Source organism: Grammomys surdaster, unplaced genomic scaffold, assembly GCF_004785775.1.
Source record: "Grammomys surdaster isolate TR1022 unplaced genomic scaffold, NIH_TR_1.0 170, whole genome shotgun sequence".
Lineage (NCBI taxonomy): Eukaryota > Metazoa > Chordata > Mammalia > Rodentia > Muridae > Grammomys > Grammomys surdaster.
In genome coordinates, this window is record NW_021604618.1 from 21524929 (window position 1) to 21546804 (window position 21876).

The 21876-nt window shown below is 45.4% G+C and overlaps 1 protein-coding gene across 1 annotated transcript; it reads right to left on the minus strand.

Annotated features, from left to right (window-relative positions):
* Nucleotides 1-274: 274 nt before the first annotated feature.
* On the minus strand, nucleotides 275-20804 carry Rmdn3 (regulator of microtubule dynamics 3). The gene is made up of 13 exons (XM_028766903.1): nucleotides 20677-20804; nucleotides 20168-20361; nucleotides 17752-17944; nucleotides 17215-17358; nucleotides 9781-10066; nucleotides 8791-8893; nucleotides 5835-5895; nucleotides 3381-3456; nucleotides 3163-3240; nucleotides 2416-2514; nucleotides 1956-2009; nucleotides 1447-1527; nucleotides 275-1024 (listed from the first exon to the last, which is right to left on the minus strand). The coding sequence occupies exons 2-13, from the start codon at nucleotides 20352-20354 to the stop codon at nucleotides 974-976; spliced, it is 1413 nt and encodes a 470-aa protein (XP_028622736.1). The 5' UTR covers nucleotides 20355-20361; nucleotides 20677-20804; the 3' UTR covers nucleotides 275-973.
* Between the last annotated feature and the right edge of the window lie 1072 nt (nucleotides 20805-21876).

Genomic DNA, 21876 nt, shown 5'->3' on the forward strand with positions numbered 1-21876 from the left:
TAATTTGATAGGGAAAACTTACTCCTGAAGAGATAGCTTATCAGTTTAGAGCTCTTCCAGATAACCTGAGTCTGATCCCAATGCCCATGAGAAGTGGCTCAGAATGCTTTAACTCTAGCTTTAGATCTGATTCCCTCTTCAGGCCTCCTTCAGGCATACATGACACACATTTACACATATGAATATCTTAGAGTATTTGATGCACTGTTTTTGTTGTCAATTTCCTCTGGAGGGAAGAAACTCTGGAGTTGTCAAAAATAACAAAAACAGAACATATCCTTCTAATCAAATTTTGTTTATTTCAAATTTGTACCAAAAAATATTCCAGGCACCTCTTCAGATAGATCACTTTCAAAATATATTTATAGACCCTTTGCCAGTGCTGTCATCCCAAAAGCTGCCAGAACTCTGGAGGTCCCATGGTCCAGCCCTCACCCTGGAATACAGGTAGAGTATACATGATGGGTAGTAGGAGGGCAGGAACTGGGCTGTGCTGACTCCTTTTGTCCTCATAGGTAGGGTGTGACATTAAAGGACAATAAATATGTGCTGAATATTAGCAAAAAAAGGTTACAAGTCCTATGCTTTGTTGCTGTGGCTCTTTGAAATTCATCTGCCTTCACTGGCAGTTGGAAGACAGTTCTGCTACTTCGTTCTCAGCTCTTGGACTTCTGGGCTGTATCCACACTAAACCCTATGGCTATGCTGACTTGATTTTTCAAGAATTCACTTAAGAGGAAGAAAGCAGAAACCTTAGCTGCAAGTACATCCCCAATTTAAATTAAGGTAGGAGATTAGAATAAATTAACTGATAACATAAAAAGTTGAGGGATGGTGGTGGTAGCAGTCAGATCTCCAGGGGCCAGGACATCTTGCTTGGTTTCCTGAACTCAGTGGAAGTCACAGGGTAAAAAGCAACTTGATTTTCTTTTCCACATTTAAGTAGTAGCCCCAAGTAATTGAAATGTGATTATTATCCTAAAATTACTTCCAATTCTTCCAGGTCTTTTTGGAAAGCTGAATCCTAGGATACAAAGAAAACAAATCTAGTATAGAATCAAAATTAAGCTTTTCCCAAATCACTAGACGTTAACAAGGGACCCTTTTCTGTTTTTCTGAGCTGTTATCATATCAGTCTTCCTAATTTTCCCCAAGATAGCTTAGAGTCTATACAATTTGTCTCCTCCCTTGGGAGAGATGCATATCAGAGACTCCACACAAAAAGGCATCTGGGAAGATGTCAGTAAATGAAGCATTTGCCATTTTAGTTTTACCCCCAAAGGTTGCCTGACCATGAGTCATGGTGTATGCCATGCCCTCCCACACAGAGTATTAGCACCTAGGTTGTATACTGATACTATCCTAGTACTTGGGAGGCTGTGGTCAGATAGAAGCCAGGATAAACTACATTTTGAAACATTGTCCTTAGAAAGAAACTTTTCTTACCTCATTAGTGATCTCTGGCAGCTCCTGAGCCAACTTCATCCACTTTCTAGCTTCTGAGTTTTTTCCTAATTCTCTATAGCACTAAAAAAGAAAGAACAGTAAAAACTTAAAAACAAAGCAATCAGAAAGACCCATGTGTGTGTATATGTGCCCGGAAGCTGAAGATGACAGCATTCAGGAAACATAAGCAGGTAAATCTCTAACATTCTAAGCTAGCCTGGTCTACATACCAAGACCTTGTCTCAAAAGTGAGAAAGGAAAGAAAAAAAGATAGGGTGGCTTACCTATAACCTCAACATTTAGGAAGCAGGGGTGAGAGGACTGCTGTGGTAACAGTTGTCTGAGCTGTTGGGACACTTGTTACTAGCACACGACTCAATATTAGCTCTCAAAAAAACAGGAGCTTAGTGGCATAGATGGCTCAGTGGCAGACCACAGACTGTAATCCCCAGCATCAAAAGATCCCACAAATACAAAAGCACTTCCATCTGTGTTAAAGGTGAATTTACCTTAGAAATATATACCCGTCCGGCTTTTGAAAATCCTGGCTGTAGTTCCTCAGCCTGGAAAAAGAAGAAAATTACTATTAAGAGGTTCATAAATTCGGCTGGACAGTGGTGGTGCACACCTTTAATCCCAGCACTTGGGAGGCAGAGGCAGGCGGATCTACAGAGTGAGTTCCAGGACAGCCAGAGCTATAAAGAAAAACCCTGTCTCGAAAAACCAAAAAAAAAAAAAAAAAGAGGTTTATAAATTCAATTCAAGCTGAAGTATAGATATTAGTTCTATATAATAATCACAAGATTGATTTATTATGTCTGGAAATTAGTATTTTTTATAAACTCAAAGTAATTTTGATTTTTCTTCAAAATAAGGTAAATACAGAATTACCCCCAAGGAAACACATCTTCCCCATCAAGGGTCCCAGGAATAAGCCATTGTAGCTTCCACCCACCCTTCCCTTAATACCTTAAGGAAACTCTGCAGAGCATCCTGAACAGTGGCACTGAGGGGGCTTTCAAACAAGGCTGTAGCCGTTTTTTTTTCCAACCAGCTCAAATGAGAAACCTGCGGTCAAAAAAACAAAATGAAGGTGTGAGTTGTCATGTGCCTGTAATCCTAACACTCTAGATGCAGAAGAAATCAGTTCACAGGTAGAATGGGGCTATATGAAATCCCATCTCCAAAAACACAGTTTCAGGCTACCAGGATTGCTCAGCAATATAAGGCTGCCAACCCTAGACCTGAACAGTACTCATAGGCGAAGGAGAGAACCACCTTCCTTCGGTTGTCCTCTGACTTCCACATGCTCCCATGGTATGTGTGCACCCACACATACACAAGCACATACATACACACACACACAAATGTATATATAGTTTCTTAAGTTGGAACATGTAGCTTTAGTAGCGAGGGCTTGGCACATGTGACTTCTTAGATTTAGTCACCAGTACTATTACAAAGTGTTTGGGAATGGTAAATACAAAATGTTCTGCATTAAAAGCAATATCTAGATGTGGCTTCATTCACCTGTAATCACAGCCCTTAGGCTAAGGCAGAAAGATGATGAGTTCAAGGTGCGGGGCTACATATAACAGGGCCATCTACCAACAGCATGGGCAGTTCAGAGGAAATAAGAGCCAGACCAGGAAGAACTTGAAGACCTTGCTGGAGACTGGTTGACAGGAACATCTTGGGCCTTAGACTATAGCTCACCTGGTAGCACCACCTGCCAAGAAGAAAGTGACCCCTAGGGTCTTCTGGCTGAAGTTCAATGGCTTTGTCCACATGTTCCTGAGGAGAAAATACAAACTAACATCAAACCTAGAGTTGCTCAGCAAAGAGCAGCAAAGCACTGAGGCTGTGGGAAAGCCAGCCTAAGGGAGTGAGGAACCGGACTGGGTCAGCACAAGGGAAAAGAAGCCTCTCCTCACCTTGAAGCTAAAGCCACTCTGGATACGCTTCGAGATGCCCTCATGCTCAGCCAGCTGACCACAAAGCACTGCATACCTAAGGGGGGAAGCAGCAAGCTCAGGGACAAGGTCTAGACTGTCAGTGCAGAGAATGTGTACCACCCAGTGCAGTTACACTTCTGCTCTACTTAAGCACAATAAAAATTTACTTTTCATCTGTAAATAATTCTCTCTTCTTAGATTCATGGTCTCAGTTAATACATAGTGGTAGGCTTATAATTCTCCAAAGTAATTCAAGGTTGTTTTTGTTTTTTAATGCTCTTTCTCTCCCTGCCTGGACACCACCCACCCTGAGTAAATGTCTCCTTTATATTAGAACATTCAGTTAGGTGAGATGGCACATTTCAGTAATCACCCACTCACAAAGGCTAAGGCAGAAGGCTTGTCTCAAGTTTGAAGCCAACATGTGCTACCATAGCAAAACCCATGTAAAACAAAAACATAGACAAGGTCTTGACCTGGATCTTTAAATGTCCCTATTTTTATAGAGCATAGTCACAAGTATCATTACAACTTGGAAACAGTTCAATTACAGCTTAGTGATCTGCCATCGTGTGAAGCTCTGAGTTAGACTTCAACACTACATTCTGAAAAGTCAGCATCAAACTACAAGAGGTCAAAATGTGTTCTTGTTACTACCTTCTGGCTGCACATTAAATGGTCTCTAGTTTAAGAAGCATACAGGTAGTGTATCATCAGGCAGGAAGAATTATGTTCTCAGCATGATCAAATGAGATGTTCAAGGATTTTTGTTAACTTGGGAGCCAATGGAAAACAGGAAGAAAGATCTATTTTAGCCCTTCCCCACATCCCCCCTACCAGTGGAACAAATCAGTCTTTGACTTATTGGGGCTGGGTAATGTAGCTCAGGGGTAAAGTACTTACTTGCCTAGCATATGTAAGGTCTTTGTTTAGTGACAAGTGCCATTTGAAAAGCCAGGAGTATCCAACCTTTTTTTAAAAGATTTTTTTTATGTTTGTCAGTATATAGCTATGTGCACATGAGCACAAGTCCACTGAGGTATCAGATTGCCAGAGCTGGAGTTACATTCAGTCATGAGCCACATGATTCGAGGGCCGGGAACTGAACTGGAATCTTCTAGAAGAGCACTATGTGCTTCTAACCACTGAACTATATCTCTCTAGCCCTTAAACATTTTTTTGAAACTTAACGTGTTTGCAGACACATTCCATGACACACAATGTGGAGGTCCATGACAGCTTTGTGGAGTACTTCTCTCCTTACACCATGACATGTATTCTGGGGATGAAACAGGTCTCCAGGCTTGCCCTGCAAATGCCTTTATCTACTTGAGCCATCTCACTACCCTAAACAAACCTTTAAGGACAACTGAATTCTGTGGTAGGATGTGCTCTCACTGTACAAGACCCTGACTTCAGTCCCCAGCACCACTTGAACAGACACCAGTAGACCTTACTACCTGAGCTCTTCCCACAATACTCAGTACTAGAAGCAGTTGACAATGGATGTCTTCCCATGCCCAAGTTTCTTCTTCATATATTTGTTAAATATCTTGGGGGTAGGGGGTTGTATTGGACACTTGTAGGGGCTCATTTCCAAACTGCTGTTCCTTAGGACTAGATTTTCATTCTTGAGAGCCCAGGGAAAGCAATACCTAGGAAGTTACCTGGCTTCTGAGCAGAACCTTTGCACGGAAAGTTTCAGCCATAGATGGAAAAACACAGCCTCTCAGCTTACATCTGAGGGTAGAGATTTGAAAAGCAGAGGACAGTGGAAGAAGAACGAACCTTTTTTAAAAAACTAGACAGATGCTGGAATCAGGGCCCAAGACATGAGGCCTTGGCACATGCCTGTTGGCACAATGTGTCTCCTAGAGACCAAAAAAGGACTACTGTGAGATTCTTTTGGGTTTATTTTTGTGTAGTACTGAGTATGGAACCCAGGGCCTTATGTGTGCTAGGCAAAAATTCTACCACTGCACTATACCCTCAGGCCAATAAGCTTAATAAGTCAATTGCTGAACTTCCTGGGTATAAGCTCACATCTTTTTCTCATGCAAACCAAGCAAAGAAGCCAATGTCTGCCACCAGCCAGGGATCACAGCCGGGGAAAGAGCTTTTGCAGGACAAGAAATGCAAGTTATCCCAGCTTCCCTGAAGAGCACCAAGAGAACCAAGTCTGTGGCCAGAGTGACTCTTGGAAAGATATTCAGTCCTCTTAGCCCTCTTAGCAGAATACAGCTTGTATTAGTTTTCCCTTGCCTTACCCTCCAAAGCACACCTCCCTGATCCCTGACTAGGACTTGGTGAGACCTGCAGAAATTCAGAATAGTGCTCCCCCTTCCTGGTTCTTGAAGCAACTGCCTCTGGCCAGGGTAAAGAAAGGGTCTACTCTGGCTCTTCCTAAAACTGCAGGAAGAGCAGTTTTATTACCACAGGTGGCTTGCAGCACTCTCATCTCCTTTCTTCAGAGCAGCCTCTGCTTCTTCTTTTCCTGGAAGACAGGTAGATCCATAGTAAACACAGGCCCCAAGCACCACCACAAGTAACAGTCCAGGAAAAATGAATAACCACTTTGGTTGCATACAACTTCTCCCTACTACCGTGAGCCTGAGCTATCTCTGTGTTTTATTTTTGGTTTGAGATTTGGGATGCCCATGTAGCTCAGACTGGCCCTCAACTTGAGATTCTGCTTCCATGTACTGAGCTTACCACATGAGCTAGGCCTGACTCCAACCTACCATCTTTTTATACCTACTTGATGTTCTTGAAGTCAATTTTTGCATTTCAAATATGAAAAAAGAACCAACAGAAACTGTCTCCAACAGACCTTATTCTGAAAAGACTGTAAAACAGCTTAAGGATGTTTATGTATCACTAAGATTGCATATATTGTTTATATTTTATTCATAAAAGTATTTGTGATTTGATGAAATTCTTTGTTTTGTTTTGTTATCAAGACTGGGTTTCTCTGCATAGCTCTGGCTGTTCTGGAACTCACTCTGTAAACCAGGCTAGCCTTGAACTCAGATCTACTTGCCTCTGCCTCCCAAATGCAGATTAAAGCTGTGTGCTACCATCACTAGGCTAATAAAATTCTTTAAAAAGCCAGTTGAGGCAGCAAAAGCTTGTAGGCCAGGCATTCAGAGACTGAGGCAGGAAGGTCATAAACTTGAGGTTACCCTGGATTACATACTGAAACTGTCTTCTAAAAAAGGTTGGGGGTGCTGAAGAGATGATAGCTCAGTTATTAAGGACACTGGCTGCTCTTGCGAAGGATCCAAGTTCAATTTGTAGTTCCCACATGGCAGCTCACAACAGTCTGTATACTCTGTTCAAGGGGATCCATCACCCTCACACAGACACACATCAGTGTACATAAAAATAAATAAGTCATTCTTTTAAAGACATCTGGAAGGTCTATAGGGACCAGAGCTGATGGCTAAGTGGATGTGTGAGGATTATAGTTTGGGTCCCCAGCATCCACGTCCTAGACAGACACAGCAGCCTGCTTGTAATCCCATCACTTGAGAGACAGAGATGGAATCACTGGGGTATGAGTGCATCCACACTCTCATGGAGAAAGAGAAAGAAAATTGGAAAGAAACATAAACATAAACTGGGAGGTTGTGTTGGTACACGCCTTTAATCCCAGCACTTAAGGAGGTAGAGGCAGGTGGACCTCTGAGTTCAAGGCCAGCCTGACCTACACAATAAGTTCCAGGACAGCCAAGGCTACACAGAGAAACCCTGTCTTGAAAAATCAAAAAGAAAAACAAATATAATTGTATGTAAGCTGAAGAAATCAAAATTACATCCAATGGTCTCGTGTGAAAAGAGAGTCTCACAGAACAACAAAGCTGATTTAGAAAATTCATTCGGGGCAAACACTGTCCAACTTCCGTAGCATGTTTTGGAACACATTTGTATATCCTATGAAAAAAAGTGTTCCATGGAGAAAGATGACAGACCATGATTACACACCTTGATGTCACGACTCCCAAGGGAGGGACAAGATGGTTCAGTGGTTTAAGGCACTTGCTGCCAAGGTTGACGACCTGAGTTCTATTCCCTTAAATTGTCTTCTGATAGCCACATGTTCACCATAGCATACCTGCCCATGCCTATAAAGAAATCTCCCGGTGTAGCAAATGCCTGTAATCCCAGATCTTAGAAGGGTAAGGCAGGAGGATATCAAGTTCCCGAGGCCATATCATGAGACTGTCAAAAAAAAAAAAAAAGTTTTATAGGAAAGAGACTACTCATGATTATTTGGCTTGTTCTACCTTGGATTTATATTAAAAACTCAACTCTATCTGGATACAGTAATGTGTGCCTGAAATCTGGGCATTGAGAGGTGGAGGAAAGTGGAACAGGAGTTCAAACCCAGTGTAAGACGATGTCTCAAACAAAAAACTTTCAGCTATTTTAAGAGAGGTATCTTATGTTGATGAGCACCAGCAGTTCTGCCAAATCCAGGAGATTATGGTACATATGTATCAATAAACTCATTAAAGGTATTAGAAAAGTCCAAAAAAGGTGTGGGGTGGCTTCTTAATCCAACATCTTCATAAGCTCTTCATGGAAGACTGAAAGACAGGGTGGGGGCCCTGTCTAAGTGCCTAGCCAGCCTGGAGCTCACTATATACACCAAGCTGATCTTACACTTGCCATGGGCCTCCCCAGTGCTGAGATCACAGCCATGTGTTGCCATATCCAGCTCAGACTTTTAATAAGAATAAAGTCCAATGGGGAGAGGGGAAAAATGGTCAGAGGAAATCCTTTGGGTTGTTGGTACCAAGAGATCAAACTTAGCCCAAATGCTGATCAGAACCATCACCTGAAATCTAAGAAGTAAATCAATTTTTAAAGTCTAGGCATGGTTTGCTGACAGATATGTCTGTGTACCACGTGTGTCTCATGCCCACAAAGGCCAGAAGAAGGCATCTGATCCCCCACAACTGGAGTTAACCATTGAGCCACCATGTGAGTGCTGGAAACTCATCCCAGGTCCACTGGAAGAGCAGCCAGTAGTCCTAACTGCTGAGTCATCTCTTCAACACCCACAAACTTTTCCCTGTGTGTAGTGGTGCAGCCCTAGGGGATAGAGGCAGAGGTTAAGGATTGCTGATAAAGTTGGAGGCTAGCCCAGTCTACGTAGCCAGTTCCAGAACAGCTAGACCTATCTCCAAGAAAAGTAGACTGTACTATCTCAAAAACCTTATCTTCAGAGGAAGCAAAGGGCCTTGGAAGGCAGTTTGCCTGTGCTGAGTAACTATACTATTCCTGTCTTGACAGATATTTGTGGTTCCCCTGGGCCTCAAGCAAATGGGCCAGTTGTATCTGCAGTCAGCTGGTTACATTCCCATGGGTACCTGTCAGCAATTACCATTTAGGGCATATGACTTCTTCTCGCTCTCCTCCTCAGTAAGCTCAGACATGTCACTGTAGGCTCGGGCCAGGCGCCACAGAAAGTCTTGTCGGCTTCCATACTACAGACCAAAAGGAATAAATGAGTCTTCTTGGCCATAAAGAATGAGGCCCTGGGCTTCCCCCTACACTGTAAGTTGGTTTCCAAAACAGTGGTATAATCACTGACATCAGGCATCCCCTGTGCACAGCCTTCCCACCCCCCAACAACTGGTGCAGTTAACTGAAGACATTATCTCTAGTTGATAGCTTGCACAATCACAAAGTAAGAACATATTGGCCTCCTAATAGTGCCAGGAGGAAAGGTCAACTCCAAGAAGGAATAAGACACAGCAAAAGAAGTGTAGGCTGACATATGAAATTGTTTAATACAAGGGAGAATTCTGCTAGGCACGGTGGCATGCACCTTTAATTCCAGCACTCAAAAGACAGAGGAAGTTGGATCTGTAGGAGTTTGAAGCCAGCCAGGGCTACTTAGTTAAACATGCCTCGAGAGGCGGAGGGTGGTGTCTAATTTAGGGGGGAATTTACATAATAAATTTGGCTTGTGAGCCAGAGGGAATTGTTGAATGTCCTACACAATGTCACTTGTAATAGAAATTTCAAGTAGGGCATGCAGATTCAACTGTCTCAAGGAAAACTGAAGGAACAGGATGTAGTGGAGTTGGGGGAGGCACAAGTATTCCAGTCTTTGGCACTTTTTCCCTGGTAGAGAGGCAGGGCTCCCTGGAATTGTACAGGAGGCAGAAAACCATGCAAGAAACGCTGGGATAGGCAGTACAATAGTTTCAGGGCCTCTTTGGGAAAGGATAAGCAACCCAGTGGATACGTGCAGAAGCAGCCCTCTCACCCCTATCTCCTTTCCCATGTTGCTTTGTTTGGTTAGAAGCCCCATGGGTCTGTTTTCATTCCCTGGGAGTGTCAGATTCAAGGGAGGAGCATGTCTTACCGCCAGCTTATTGTTGAGCAGCAGCTGGAAACCTTCCCGCTTGCTCTGCTCACTGCCCTGATGCAGCTCATCTGCCTGCTGCAGGACTAGCTGCACATCCTCAAGGCCTGAGGAGTCATCATCCTCCAAGGTAGCAGACGCCGTACTGGAGGCTGCCTCTGGATCGAGGTCCAGAGAATCCTTCCTCCCCATCTTCACCGTCTCGCAGCTCACTTCATCCTCAGCATCCCCACTCTCCTTGTCAGAGTCCCGCTCGTAGTCAGATTCCGCATTGGCTGTTGTATAACTGGCAGAGAATTAAGGGACAGGGTTAAAGAAGGGGATTATTTAGCTCAAAACTAGGGTTTGTTCTCCAGCCACAGAAGAAGGACTATTCAGCACTGTCCATTGAGCCAGATCATTTCTTATATAAGAGCAGAAACTAGTCTTCAGGAGAAAACTTGAATTATAAGCTAGGGAAATGACTGGAGAAGAAAGAAGTTTCCAGCCAGCTAGGTGCTGTGTGTTGGTCAGGGGCCGATATAAAACCCCTCTGTTTAGCTACTACTTCAACTGCAGAAAACAAGGGGAAGAAAATATTTTAGAGCTAGCGGTTGGATAATCATCTTCACAGCCAAACACATCTGCCAGAAGCTACCTGCATGGGCGCCAGGCTCTGACGCATGACCACTGTAGTCTGAGGGTAGTGATACATTTATAATGTCAGTACTTTAGGCATGAGAATCAAGAATTCAAAGTAATCTTTGGCTACATGGAACGTTTGAAGATAGCCTGGGCTATATCTCCACAACAGGACTAGTGAGATAGCTTGGTAGGTCAAAGTGCTTGATTTACAAGTCTGATGAGCTAAGAGGACCAATTCATGCTGTTTGTCCTCTGACCTCCACACACGTGGCAAGTAAATGCCCATGTTCATTATACAATGGAAATGTTAATATAAGAAAAAAGAACTAGGGCTGGGCAGGGTGGTCTGATGCTAGATTACTTGCCTGTCATGCACAGAAGGCCCTGGGTTCAATACTAAGCACTAAAAACAACAGAAAGATTGGGGAGGTGGGTTGGAAATGATCTTACAAGTACAGGAAGAGCTGATCAGAACTATACTGATGAGCTAGGGAGAGACTGGATAAACATCCTTATCAGCCAAACATGTCTGCCAGGAGCTCCCTGCATGGGTGCCAGCCTCTGAGGCACAAGCAGCACCCACGAATTTCTTCAGGTCTACAATCAAACCTCAACGGCAGGAGAGGGAGCCTGGGGAGCGTGGAGAGTAGCAGAGGTCACTTTCCAGATGCAAACAGCAGAGGAGGAAAATGCAAACATCCCTCTAGGATAACATCTCTGGGGCTGCTAGGAGCCAACACAGAGGAAGCCAAGAGTCCTAGTTCTCCATCCACCAGCAGCTAACGAACTGCTAGTTATATCATACAAGAAATGGGCCTGGGGCAGAGAAGGATTTCCAGGGGCCAAAAACAGACAACTGAGAGCCCTCCAGAAGCACAAGTAAGATTTTACATTTCATTTGGGAGCCAACTTTCCTCCCTGGAAGAATAAAGGCAGGTTCCCTGTGGTCAACAGAAATCAGAGTCTCTGCCCACCTGAGACAGCCTAACATCTGGCCGAATGCTGTAGGCAAAAGCACCGTCGTCCTCGAGAGCCTCTCGGAGAAGCTCCAGAGGGCATCAGGGAGTAGACACTGTTGGAGGCCCAGTCTACGCATGTGGCTACTACTGTTTTAGAGCAGCTTCCTTCTATGTGAAAGGCATCCAAAGCATCAATTACAAGAACCGGCATGAGTCAGGTAATGGTGGCTCATGCCTTTAATCTCAATTCAAGGCCAGCCTGGTCTACAGAGTAAGTTGCAGGACAGCCAGAGCTACACAGAGAAACCCTGTGTTGAAAACAAACACAAAACAGCATGCATGATATTTAAAGATCACCCTAGTACCTTTCCTCCTGGGAGTTTGCAGTAATAACATGGAGATTAAAGGACCAAGGAGAAGTCCCAGACTTCATAACCAAACTGAGTACTGAGGAAGGACTACACAAGGGCAAGCTAGAGAGACTCCAGCTGAGCTTGGACATAACCTGCCCAAGTGAGAAAATTAAGCCAGGGTCTCCACTCTGCCTAGCAAAGTAAAGTAGGTAAGTAACACCACTGCTGCAGAGAGCCTGGAATCTCCGTGTTTTTCTTCACTACAAGAGGAGAGCAGGCTGAGGAAATTCAAGTAGGAGATGGTGCCTCCAGCACTCCCAGGATGTACTGCTCTGCCCTGTTGCCTTTTTCCCTGAGGCTTAAAGGCCAGAACTCTGAATAAGCAAGCAGCTAAAGAGGTGAGAAGGGACCTTGCCACCACCTGGATGAAAGCAAACAGAGCCCCATGAAGCAGAAAAGCTAACAGGGAGAGCTTTGCACTTCAGCCCTCCCTAAGTCAAGCTCAAGCCCCACATCATGGCAACAATCATGGCTTTAAAGGGTCTGAAAAGAGATTTGCTATGTTCCAGGGTTATTCACACTACTTACAACATTCCCTTACCTTCTACCTCCAACCCTAGTGGAAATCTACCAGACAGGATTTCACTGGTTGCCATGCTCCACGGCTTTGAGATAAGCACTCAAGAGAAACAGTTTCCACAGTGGACATGAGACTAAGCTCATGAGGCTAAGTTTTTGTTCCTGACAGAGAGCTGATGAATTAGAAATTAAAGATGGTTTCCCAAATGTCTGCCTGCCGCTGACGACTTCCTTTGACCTCCCAATGCTCATCAGAGAGCTGATCCTGGGATACTGGGACAGAAGCAGGCCTGCATCCTAAGCCTGTGACTCAGCAGTAGAGATAAGCCACGTGGCGGCACACGCCTTTAATCCCAGCACTTGGGAGGCAGAGGCAGGCAGATTTCTGAGTTCGAGAGTTCGAGGCCAGCCTGGTCTACAGAGTGAGTTCCAGGACAGCCAGGGCTATACAGAGAAACCCTGTCTTGGAAAAAAACTAAACAAAACAAAAGACCCGAAGGAAAGAAGACAAGGCTCAAGGAGTAAAGATGAGAATGTGTGGCTGCGACGCTAGGGAAGCTGGGATTTAAAGGCATGCTGGGTTCTTCAGGGAAAATATCAAGCCACACGTGCCACAGTGCTAAGAGAATAAGAAGACTGAACAATGACTCTGCTTTTGCCACTGACAGTCAACAACCTCTGGAAGCACAAATTTGTTTCTGGAAGAAAGAATACAGGGTAAGAGACAGTTTGGTAAGTAAAGGTGCTGGTAGGAAGCATGCTGACTGGAGGTGGAGCCAAAAAGGAGAGAGTCCACTACTCAAAGTTTTCCTCCGACCTCTACTGGGCAACTGTGGCACACACTTGTGCATGCACACACAAAAGAAATTAAATAAATGTAAAAAGATTTGTAAATAAAAGTAAATTTTAAAAAGAGAGACTACAGCTGGTGGTGGTGGCACGAACGCCTTTAATTCCAGTGCTCGGGAGGCAGAGGCAGGCAGAACCCTATGTTTGAGGACAGCTAGGGCTACACAGAGGAAACCAGTCTCAGAAAAGAGAAAGAGAAATTATAGCTCTCTATAGATTAGCCTACCAAATCATCCCTCAGAGAAACTCCTACCTCCCTAAGGTATATGCTTAAAGCCATTTCAGAGTTTGTGACCTCCTCCCAGAATTTCCCTTTGCCCTACCATGATGAAAACACTATGGCCACTGCCCCAGATAGCAGCCAGCTAAGTCACAGAGTAGCTTTCACGTGCCACAGGATCAGTCATGGGGCTGAGCCCAGTGTAGCTCTAAGAAAGCCATCCACCCCTTTGTTGTCCTACCTGCTGCTTGTGGCGAGGATGCTCCAGTAAGCACCACATGCAGTATGGCACCACTCTGACCCACTGACTCCAGGAAATTAACTTGTTTAAGCCACTTTTTGAGACACAGGGTCTTACTAAGTATTCTAAACTAGCCTCAAATATTGTAACTCTAGGCTGGCCTTGAACTTCTGATCCTCCTGCCTCAGAGTCCTGAATGCTGAATTGCCAGCATGTACCACCATATTTGGCTGACTGTCTAAGTCTGTATACTTTCTTTAACTCATCAGTTCAGAGGGCTGTTGGTGGTGCTCTTGTTGCTGCCCGGTCTTTCTTCTGTATTAAGCTTTTCTTTTTTAAAAAACAAAATAATAATAAAAGCAAACAAAAGATCATGAACAGTCTGAGTTTTACATTTTAAGCTTGAAAAAAGCTTTCCTTCTGTTCTTCCCTCTTAAAAAGGTCAATCAAGGGCTGGAGAGATGGCTCAGTGGTTAAGCACACTTGTTGCTCTTGCAGAAAAACTAGGTTTGGTTCCCAGCATCCACAAGATGTCTCACAACCATCCATTAGCTCCGATTCCAGGAGATCTGATGCCCTCTTACCTCTGCAGGCACCAGGCACACAAACAGTGTACATAAACACATGCAAAGAAGACATTCATACACATGAAATAAATCTTGAAAAGAATAACACTCAAACAGCTGGAGAGATGGCTCAGCAGTTAAAACCTCTTAACTGGGGGGCTGGAGAGACAACTCAGTGGTTAGGAGCACTGACTGCTCTTCCAGAGGTCCTGAGTTCAATTTCCAGCAACCACATGGCAGCTCACAACCATCTATAATGGAATCTGATGCCCTCTTCTGGTGTGTCTGAAGAGAACTACAGTGTGTTCATATAAATAAAATCTTTAAAAAAACAAAACAAAACAACTCTCAAATGTACTTGCAGAAGATCTTGTTTCAGTTTCCAGCACTCACAACCTCCTGTAAGTCCAGTTCCGAGGGAGCCAATGCCTTCCTTGTAATCTACACAGGTTCCTGTGTGTAGTGCATAGAAACTTACACAGTCACAAGCACATACACATAAATACCAATCCTTCAAAAAAGGTTCAGTGGGGGTGGAGGATGGTTCAACTGGTAAGAGTGCTTGCTGTCCAATCACGAAGACCTCAGTTCAAGTCCTCGGAAGCCAGATGATCTGAGGACCTATGACCCATGCTATGGAAACACAGACAGGAAGCTCACTGGAACTTGCTAGGCACCAGCTTAGCCCAGGTCCAGTGAGAGACCCTGTCTGGAGGAAATAAAGCAAAGGGCGCTACAACAGAATGCCCTTAGTCCTCCTCCAACCTCCAGGTACACACGTATACACAGAGCACACACATGGAAAAGAAAACTCCCTCTGTCTCCATCCAAGTGGCCGAGCTTCATAAGCATGACCTTAGCCCCAGTGCTATCAGCTCTTTCTTTGCAACCCAAATGTGTCGTTTTTGTCCTCTCCTCTAACATGGTCTAAGGAAGCACCTCCTGGCAGAGCACTGAAAGGTAAACTGAAAAGACTAGTTCTATCTCAGCATTCAGGAGGCAGAGACAGGAGGATCTCTGTGAATTTGAGGCCAGCCTAATCTACAGAGTGAGTTCCAGAACAGCCAGGGTTACATAATAAGATCCAGTCTGGGAAAACAAAAATACAAAACTAGTTCTACTATCCCTCAAATATACAATTAGAAATCAGACATCCAGACAATAACACTAGTAAACAAAGCTGGGGGTCTAAACAAGATCCCGTTTGTTTGGGCTGGGGTTCTCATTCATAGGCTGTGCATAGCACAGGTGAAGCCCTGAGTTTAATCCTTAGCACCAACAAATAAATACTTATTTCAGGAGACACCTACACAGAAATCAAATCTGCCAGTAAACCAAGCAGTGTTGGCACATGACTTTAATCAAGAGGCAGAGACAGGTGGATCTCTGAGGCCATCTTGGTGTACAGTTCGGGTTCCAGGATAGCCAGGAACTGTTATCCTGTTTCAGGAGTAAAATAAATAAATAAATAAATAAATCTTCCATTAAAGACCAGTGGCAGGGATATAAAAAGGGACCAAAATTTATTCTTAATTTTTGTAGGAAAACCAAACGAGGGGTTGGGGATACAGTCCCATGGCAGAGCGCTTGCTTAGCCTATGGGAGGTTCTGTGATTAATCCAGCATGAAGAGAAAAATAAGAAGAAGTAGGAGAAAATAACAGCCCCCTAAACAAGACCAAACTAGTACTGCATTCAGGCCTTTCTGGGGCAGTGAGCTGGGGCATCTGAGTCAACAGCAAGAACTGCAAGAGCTACGTGTCACACATGTGCCTACGGAAGTCCTTTGTGCCCTGAAGACCATGCCACTCCTCAGATCACAGATAAGCCAGCTCGTTAGGACAAAGGGAATTTACAGAAGACAGGCTAAGTCTGAGCTTGGATGTTATACAACACTGCTCTGAGTGTCAAAGCTCAAGTTCTCCATCTGAGAAACAGAAGAGCAGAACCTGGGTCACAGGATTATCATGAGGATGAAGTAAGAAAATACCACTAAGGTGCTTAACACACCATAACATAAACATAAAACATATTATGTAAAAACATAAACGGTAGCTAGTGTTACAAGGTGTGCCCGTAAAAGAGATGAGTCTGCTTACGAGGTTAACTTGTAGCTGCCACAGGCATGTTTTAGTTAGCTCAGCCACTCTGATCTGTCAATTCCTTAAGGAGAAACAAAGGTCAACAGAGGTCACTCAGTGGAAAAAATCAGCCTCTAAGTCTTCCAGACCTGCTGGATGACTGACACCAGCACCACATACATAGATGCTACCACCAATGACATCAGACTGTCCTTGAGACTAAAGTTTCAGAACGGCACTGTGCTTTAAAATTAAAAAGCCCTGACCAAACTTGAGAGAAACTGTCCTGCTTGCTGCTGTCCTACTTCATGGTAAATCCTCTTATCAGATCTGCTGAGCAGTTGAGAGTCAGTTCCCCAGCGTCCAGACGCAAGGGCGAGTGAGCCAGACACCCAGAGGAGAGCACCGCCTGGGGAAAGGGAGCACAGGACAGGCCTACGGATCAGGCTCACCCTGCTCAGTCACTCAAGGAAAGAAATAAAGTTCTAAAACAACGCTTGTGATGATACCGAAAAATGCCCTTAAAAACGGCATGAGCAGAGAGCTAGGCATGGAAGAGCACTTGCTGCTCTCGCAGAGGCCCCAAGTTCAGCCCCCAGAACACACAAGGCTGTTTACAACAACCGTAACCATGGTTCTCGGGATCTGGTGCCGCCTTCTGGGCTCTGCAGGCGCCAGGCATACAAGCAGTGCACTTACACACAGGCAAAATATATTCATAAAATAAAATGTGTTTTTAAAAACAATATTTAAAAAGTCAACTCATACGAATAATGATGGACATCATGACCTCTCTGACACTCCGGTGTCTGAATGACACAGACTGGGAGTGGTTTCTATTCAGTTATAGCCTACTTTTCTTCAAAAATCATTTACAGTACCTTGTTATGGGTTTTGATAAATAATGTTTTGACAAATACAACGTAGCTGCAAGCACAACTGCCTCCAGAAGAGACTACTCACCCTCCTTCACTCTCCGCATCTGTGAGTGTTGCCCCTGAGGAGGCGGTGAAGTAGACAGAGCTGGAGCCCGTGGAGTCGCTCCTCTCCCTGGCAAAAGGGAACCTGCGGCGCCGAGCTACTCTCTGGTTCTCTTCTATATGAGATCTGGAAAACAGGCACCATCCCAGAGTGCACATTAGGTCTCACATAGCCTGTCTTTTTCTCACTCCTCCCTCATTAAAAGATCAAGAGAGGAGACAATTCTGAGTCTTTGCTCTCAGGAGAGTAAGGGCAGTGCCTCAGGCTACTTCCTGGCAGACTAAACGGGGAAGCAGAGAGGTTGCAGCTGCTTCAATAGGTCAAAAAGGCACAAGGGGAACAACACAATCGGGACAAGGAAGGAACCAGATGTGCAGCCTCCTCCACCCTAGGTCAGCCTCCTCCACCCTAGGTCAGCAGCTATAGAATGGCTTGTTTAGAACCACCAAGAGCAGAACACACTCCAGCTGAAAAGCCAGAGGAGCCAGGAAAAGTTGAGCAAGAGACCAACTCACTCACCGGACCTCCGAGACAATCTCCCCAGCCAGTCCTTGCAGGCTCCTCTGAAGTTCCTCCACTTCTCGCCGTAGTGCCATGAGACTGGTCAGCACAAAGTCCAGGCGGTCCAGCACCTTCTCCTGTCCTTCCTGTGGGAGGCTGGGCAGCACAGCAGCATCTCCAGCTTCACCTGGGATGGCCCGCAACTGTGTCACTGAAGCAAGGGAAACAGGAGACCAAGATAGCCATGAGATATAGTGAGAAAAACAAAAACAAAAAACAAACAAACAAAAAAATAGTTCAAACCTAGAATTCTAGAGCACTTGCTTCTCTTGTTCTGTTTTTTGTTTTTTATCTATAATGTGTTTTGCTCACGTGTGTGAGGGAATCAGATCCCCTGGTTACAGACAGTTGTGAGTTGCCATGTGGGTGCTGGGAATTGAACCCAGGTTCACTGGAAGAGCATTAGTGCTCTTAACCACTGAGCCATCTGCCCGGCCCCCTTGTTCTATTTTTTTGAGACAGGGTCTATGTAACTCCAGCTGTTAAAGGCATGAGACGTTGGCCAGGCATTCACTTCTACTGAAGTTCAATTCACAGAGAAGAATTTGAGCCTCTGGAGGCATTTATTTCACAGCTAAGTCATAGTCAAGTTCCAAATCACGATTCAGAAAAAAAGAAAGCAAACGTAAAAATCTGGACCAACAAGATGACTCAGTGGGTAAAAGTACTTGCTGCTAAGGCTGACAACCTAAGTTCAATGCCCAAAACCCACATGTTGGAGGGAAAGAACCAGCTCCTGCACACAGAAGTGCTGTGGCATGTTTACACACTGGTGTGTCTACACATGTACATACACACACACACACAGAGACAACCTTTAAGGTCACAATCTCTAAAGAAACACTATCTGCTTGAAGAACCTTTAGAACACAGCAGACAGTGTAAAATGCCTGCAAGGGTGTGGTTCTTAGAAGGCAGGGCAGCTGCTCTGATAGAGTCAAAGAAAACCTTTGGCCAGGAGTGGTAGCCTCAGAGGTGGAGGCAGGAGGTTCAGGAGTTCAAGACTACCTTCAGCTACACAGTGTTTGAGGCTAACCTAAGCTATGTGAAGCCCTGTCTCAAAAACACAAAAAGGGGGAAAAAAAAGTCTCTGGCCTTATACCAGGCAAAATACCAGGTAGTCAACACCAACTACCCAGTAAAACAAAAACTTTGCTTGTTCAAATCCTCATCTCTCAACGAATAGTAACTGCCTCTCTTGAGGCCATAATTAATATCATCAGAGCGGAGCAAAAAGAAAATGAGCAGTCACCAAGAAAAGGGTCCATGGGAAAAAACTGGTCAAACGCCATATGAAAAACAGTTACCAAGATGAATATGCTCACCCTGAACTGAGTGCGAATGAATTAGGAACTTAGAAGACCTTTAAAGCAACTGGACAGGAATATGCAATATGGAAGAATGCGAGGAGAACCCACGGAGGAGACATGCATACATCCCGTATTAGAGGAAATCTAGGCCAGCAGTGCTCATGCTACAGCAAGGAAGATACCTAGAACGTATAGGCTTTCTCCCGTCCTCAGGGGAGGCCAGACCACTACTAAGAAATTACGAATGAGCAAAGTGCAAGGAACAGGAGAAGTGCCATGTTACCACTCTATTATCAGATGCTGACAGCTGCAATCTAGGGTGATAAGTGTGCAGACACACTTGCAGAACTAACCTTCCAGTTAGCACTGAATCAGAAGATACATGAGATCAGTGGTCAGAGAAAACATTTTCAATCAGCATGGAACGACCGGCGCGCCGCACGACCCTCTGCTACCCAAATAAGGGGAGAGACCCGAAGCCCCAGATGCTTTGCTTAAATGACTTAACCTGAAGATGTTTTACAAAACGGAACCCATTTCATCTGTCACTACTGGCTTTCAACCATCTGGCTTCAGTTGCATGAGTGTGCTCCCAGCCCATGTTGTGGAAAGTACACTGGACCAGATAACCAGGTCTGGCTTTACCACTTACTCTGTAACAACACTGAGAAAGTTACACAATCCCTGTGAATTTTTCTTCATAAAAAGGATTTTTAAATCCTTGGATTACTCTCCAATTACCCTTCACATTTGGATACATATATTCGCACCTCCAGAGCTTTTCATTCCGATGAGGTTATTTCTTTCTTCTTCTTTCAGACTCTTCCTCTGTCTAACACACCCCAACACTTCTCAAATGCTCTTGGTACACATGTTCATGAGCATGACCAGAACTAAAAGTGAAAGCTACGGTCATTTTGCATCAAGCTGTCCTAGAATCGGAGGAAAGGGCACAGCTTTCCTTTTTTCCTAAGAGTGAAACTCAGCCTTTCCACTACTCCGCCAACCTATCGAAAGATAGCCCGAGCCCCAGTGCCATCAGTAATGACCTGTGCCCTTCTTACCTTGGCGTCCACGCTCTGAAGCCTGCGCATAGTCCAGGGAGTTGGGCAGACTGTGGCTCCGGCCACGGCGCTGGGTCCGTTTCCATCGCTGGCTGTAAAGGACGCACAGGAATCCAAGGCCGGCGGCAGTACCGAGTAACAGTCCCAACCCGGCGCGGGAGCCGCCCAGGGCCCCCAGTCTAGACATAGTGTACCTGCAGCCCGCGTAGGAAACAGGAGCGAACCGAAAGAAAGTCATGAGCCGGGTCTTCCACCCCCGAGGCAGAACACGTTACCCATGGCCTTACCCAGGTCCAGCCCTCAGGAGCCGCAGCCCCCGGCGCAGACGGACGCCCTGCCAAGGGGCAGCAGCGCGGGTCCAACGCGCCCCTGCCCAGTGCAGTCCCGCTTCTACGTCCTTGGCCTCCCAGCACCCTGTACATGGCAGCCTCTCAGCCGGCTACACACTCTCGGCCTTCCGGAGCCCCCGAAGCCACGCTGGCCCGTAGGAGACCAACTCAGACCCTTACCCAGCCGCCAGCCACCATGGCAGCAGCAGTCACCACTGCTTCACGCTGTCAATGATCTTGACGTCCTTAATCCGCGCCACCTGCTCCGCTCACGGTGAGACGCGCGTGGAGATGACGCACAAGGCTCTGCCTCCTACCCAGGTTCTGTGGGCGGGGCTACATCAGCGGTAGGATGCTTTAAGGGAAGCGGAGCGGGCTAGCACGTGCCGAGCCTGCGGCATTCACTTTGCCCTGTGGTGGATCCCCAGGTGCTGCGCCCAGAAAGTGCTCTGCAAATCTCACGCTGCCCATACCTGGAAGATGCCACCCCCCACCTTTTCTTAACACTGTATTTCCAACTGATTTAGTCATTTACGGATTTTCTAGTCAAACCATTTACCCTAAACAACAGCGCCACTGCCAGATGAAATTAGATAAAGTTGCTGGTTGTCGACATCGCTGGGACTAGACTTCTACCAGCTTTCAAAACTCCGCTTCAAGCCAGGGCCGCTGGACCAGGAGAATCATTGCGAGTTTGAACCTATCCAAAACTATATAGTCTACAGAGCAAGCTCCAGGACAGCCAGGGCTATGCAGAGAAACTAGGTCTAATACATACCATTTCTGCTATCTTTGTTTTTTTTTTTATTGCTGCTTTATTAAGTTGGAATCACTATATAGCCCAGACTGGCCTCCAAGGTCACACAAATGTTATTATGCCAATGCTGTGCCACTGAACCACATCACCGATCTTTTTCTTTTCTTTTTTTTTGGGGGGGACCATTAAATTTTGAGACCAGATCTCAAATTGCCCAAGTTAGCTTTGAATTCACTCTGTAGCACAGGCAGACCTTGATCTTGTGATCCTTCTGAGTCCCCACTCTGACAAAAGCTGGGATTATAGGTCTTTGCCATAAAGCCAAACTTTGGCCTCTCTGGCTGTTAGTATTCTGTCTAAACTCCACCTCCACAGTCAGCTGGCAACAGCCAGGTATGCTCCTCCCCACAGTTACCTGGCAACAGGCAGGTAGGCCTGTCCACTATAAAAGGGGCTGCCTGCCCCCTCCTCTCCCTCTTGCTTCTCTCTTGCTCGCTCCCTTGGCCCCATGCCTGCAGGTTCCCCTCTCCCTTCCCACCTTCCCACCTTCCCTTCTCCCTCTCTCCACGTGGTCATGGACAGCCTCTGCTCCTCTACCTCTCTTCTCTCCCCTCCCCTCCCCT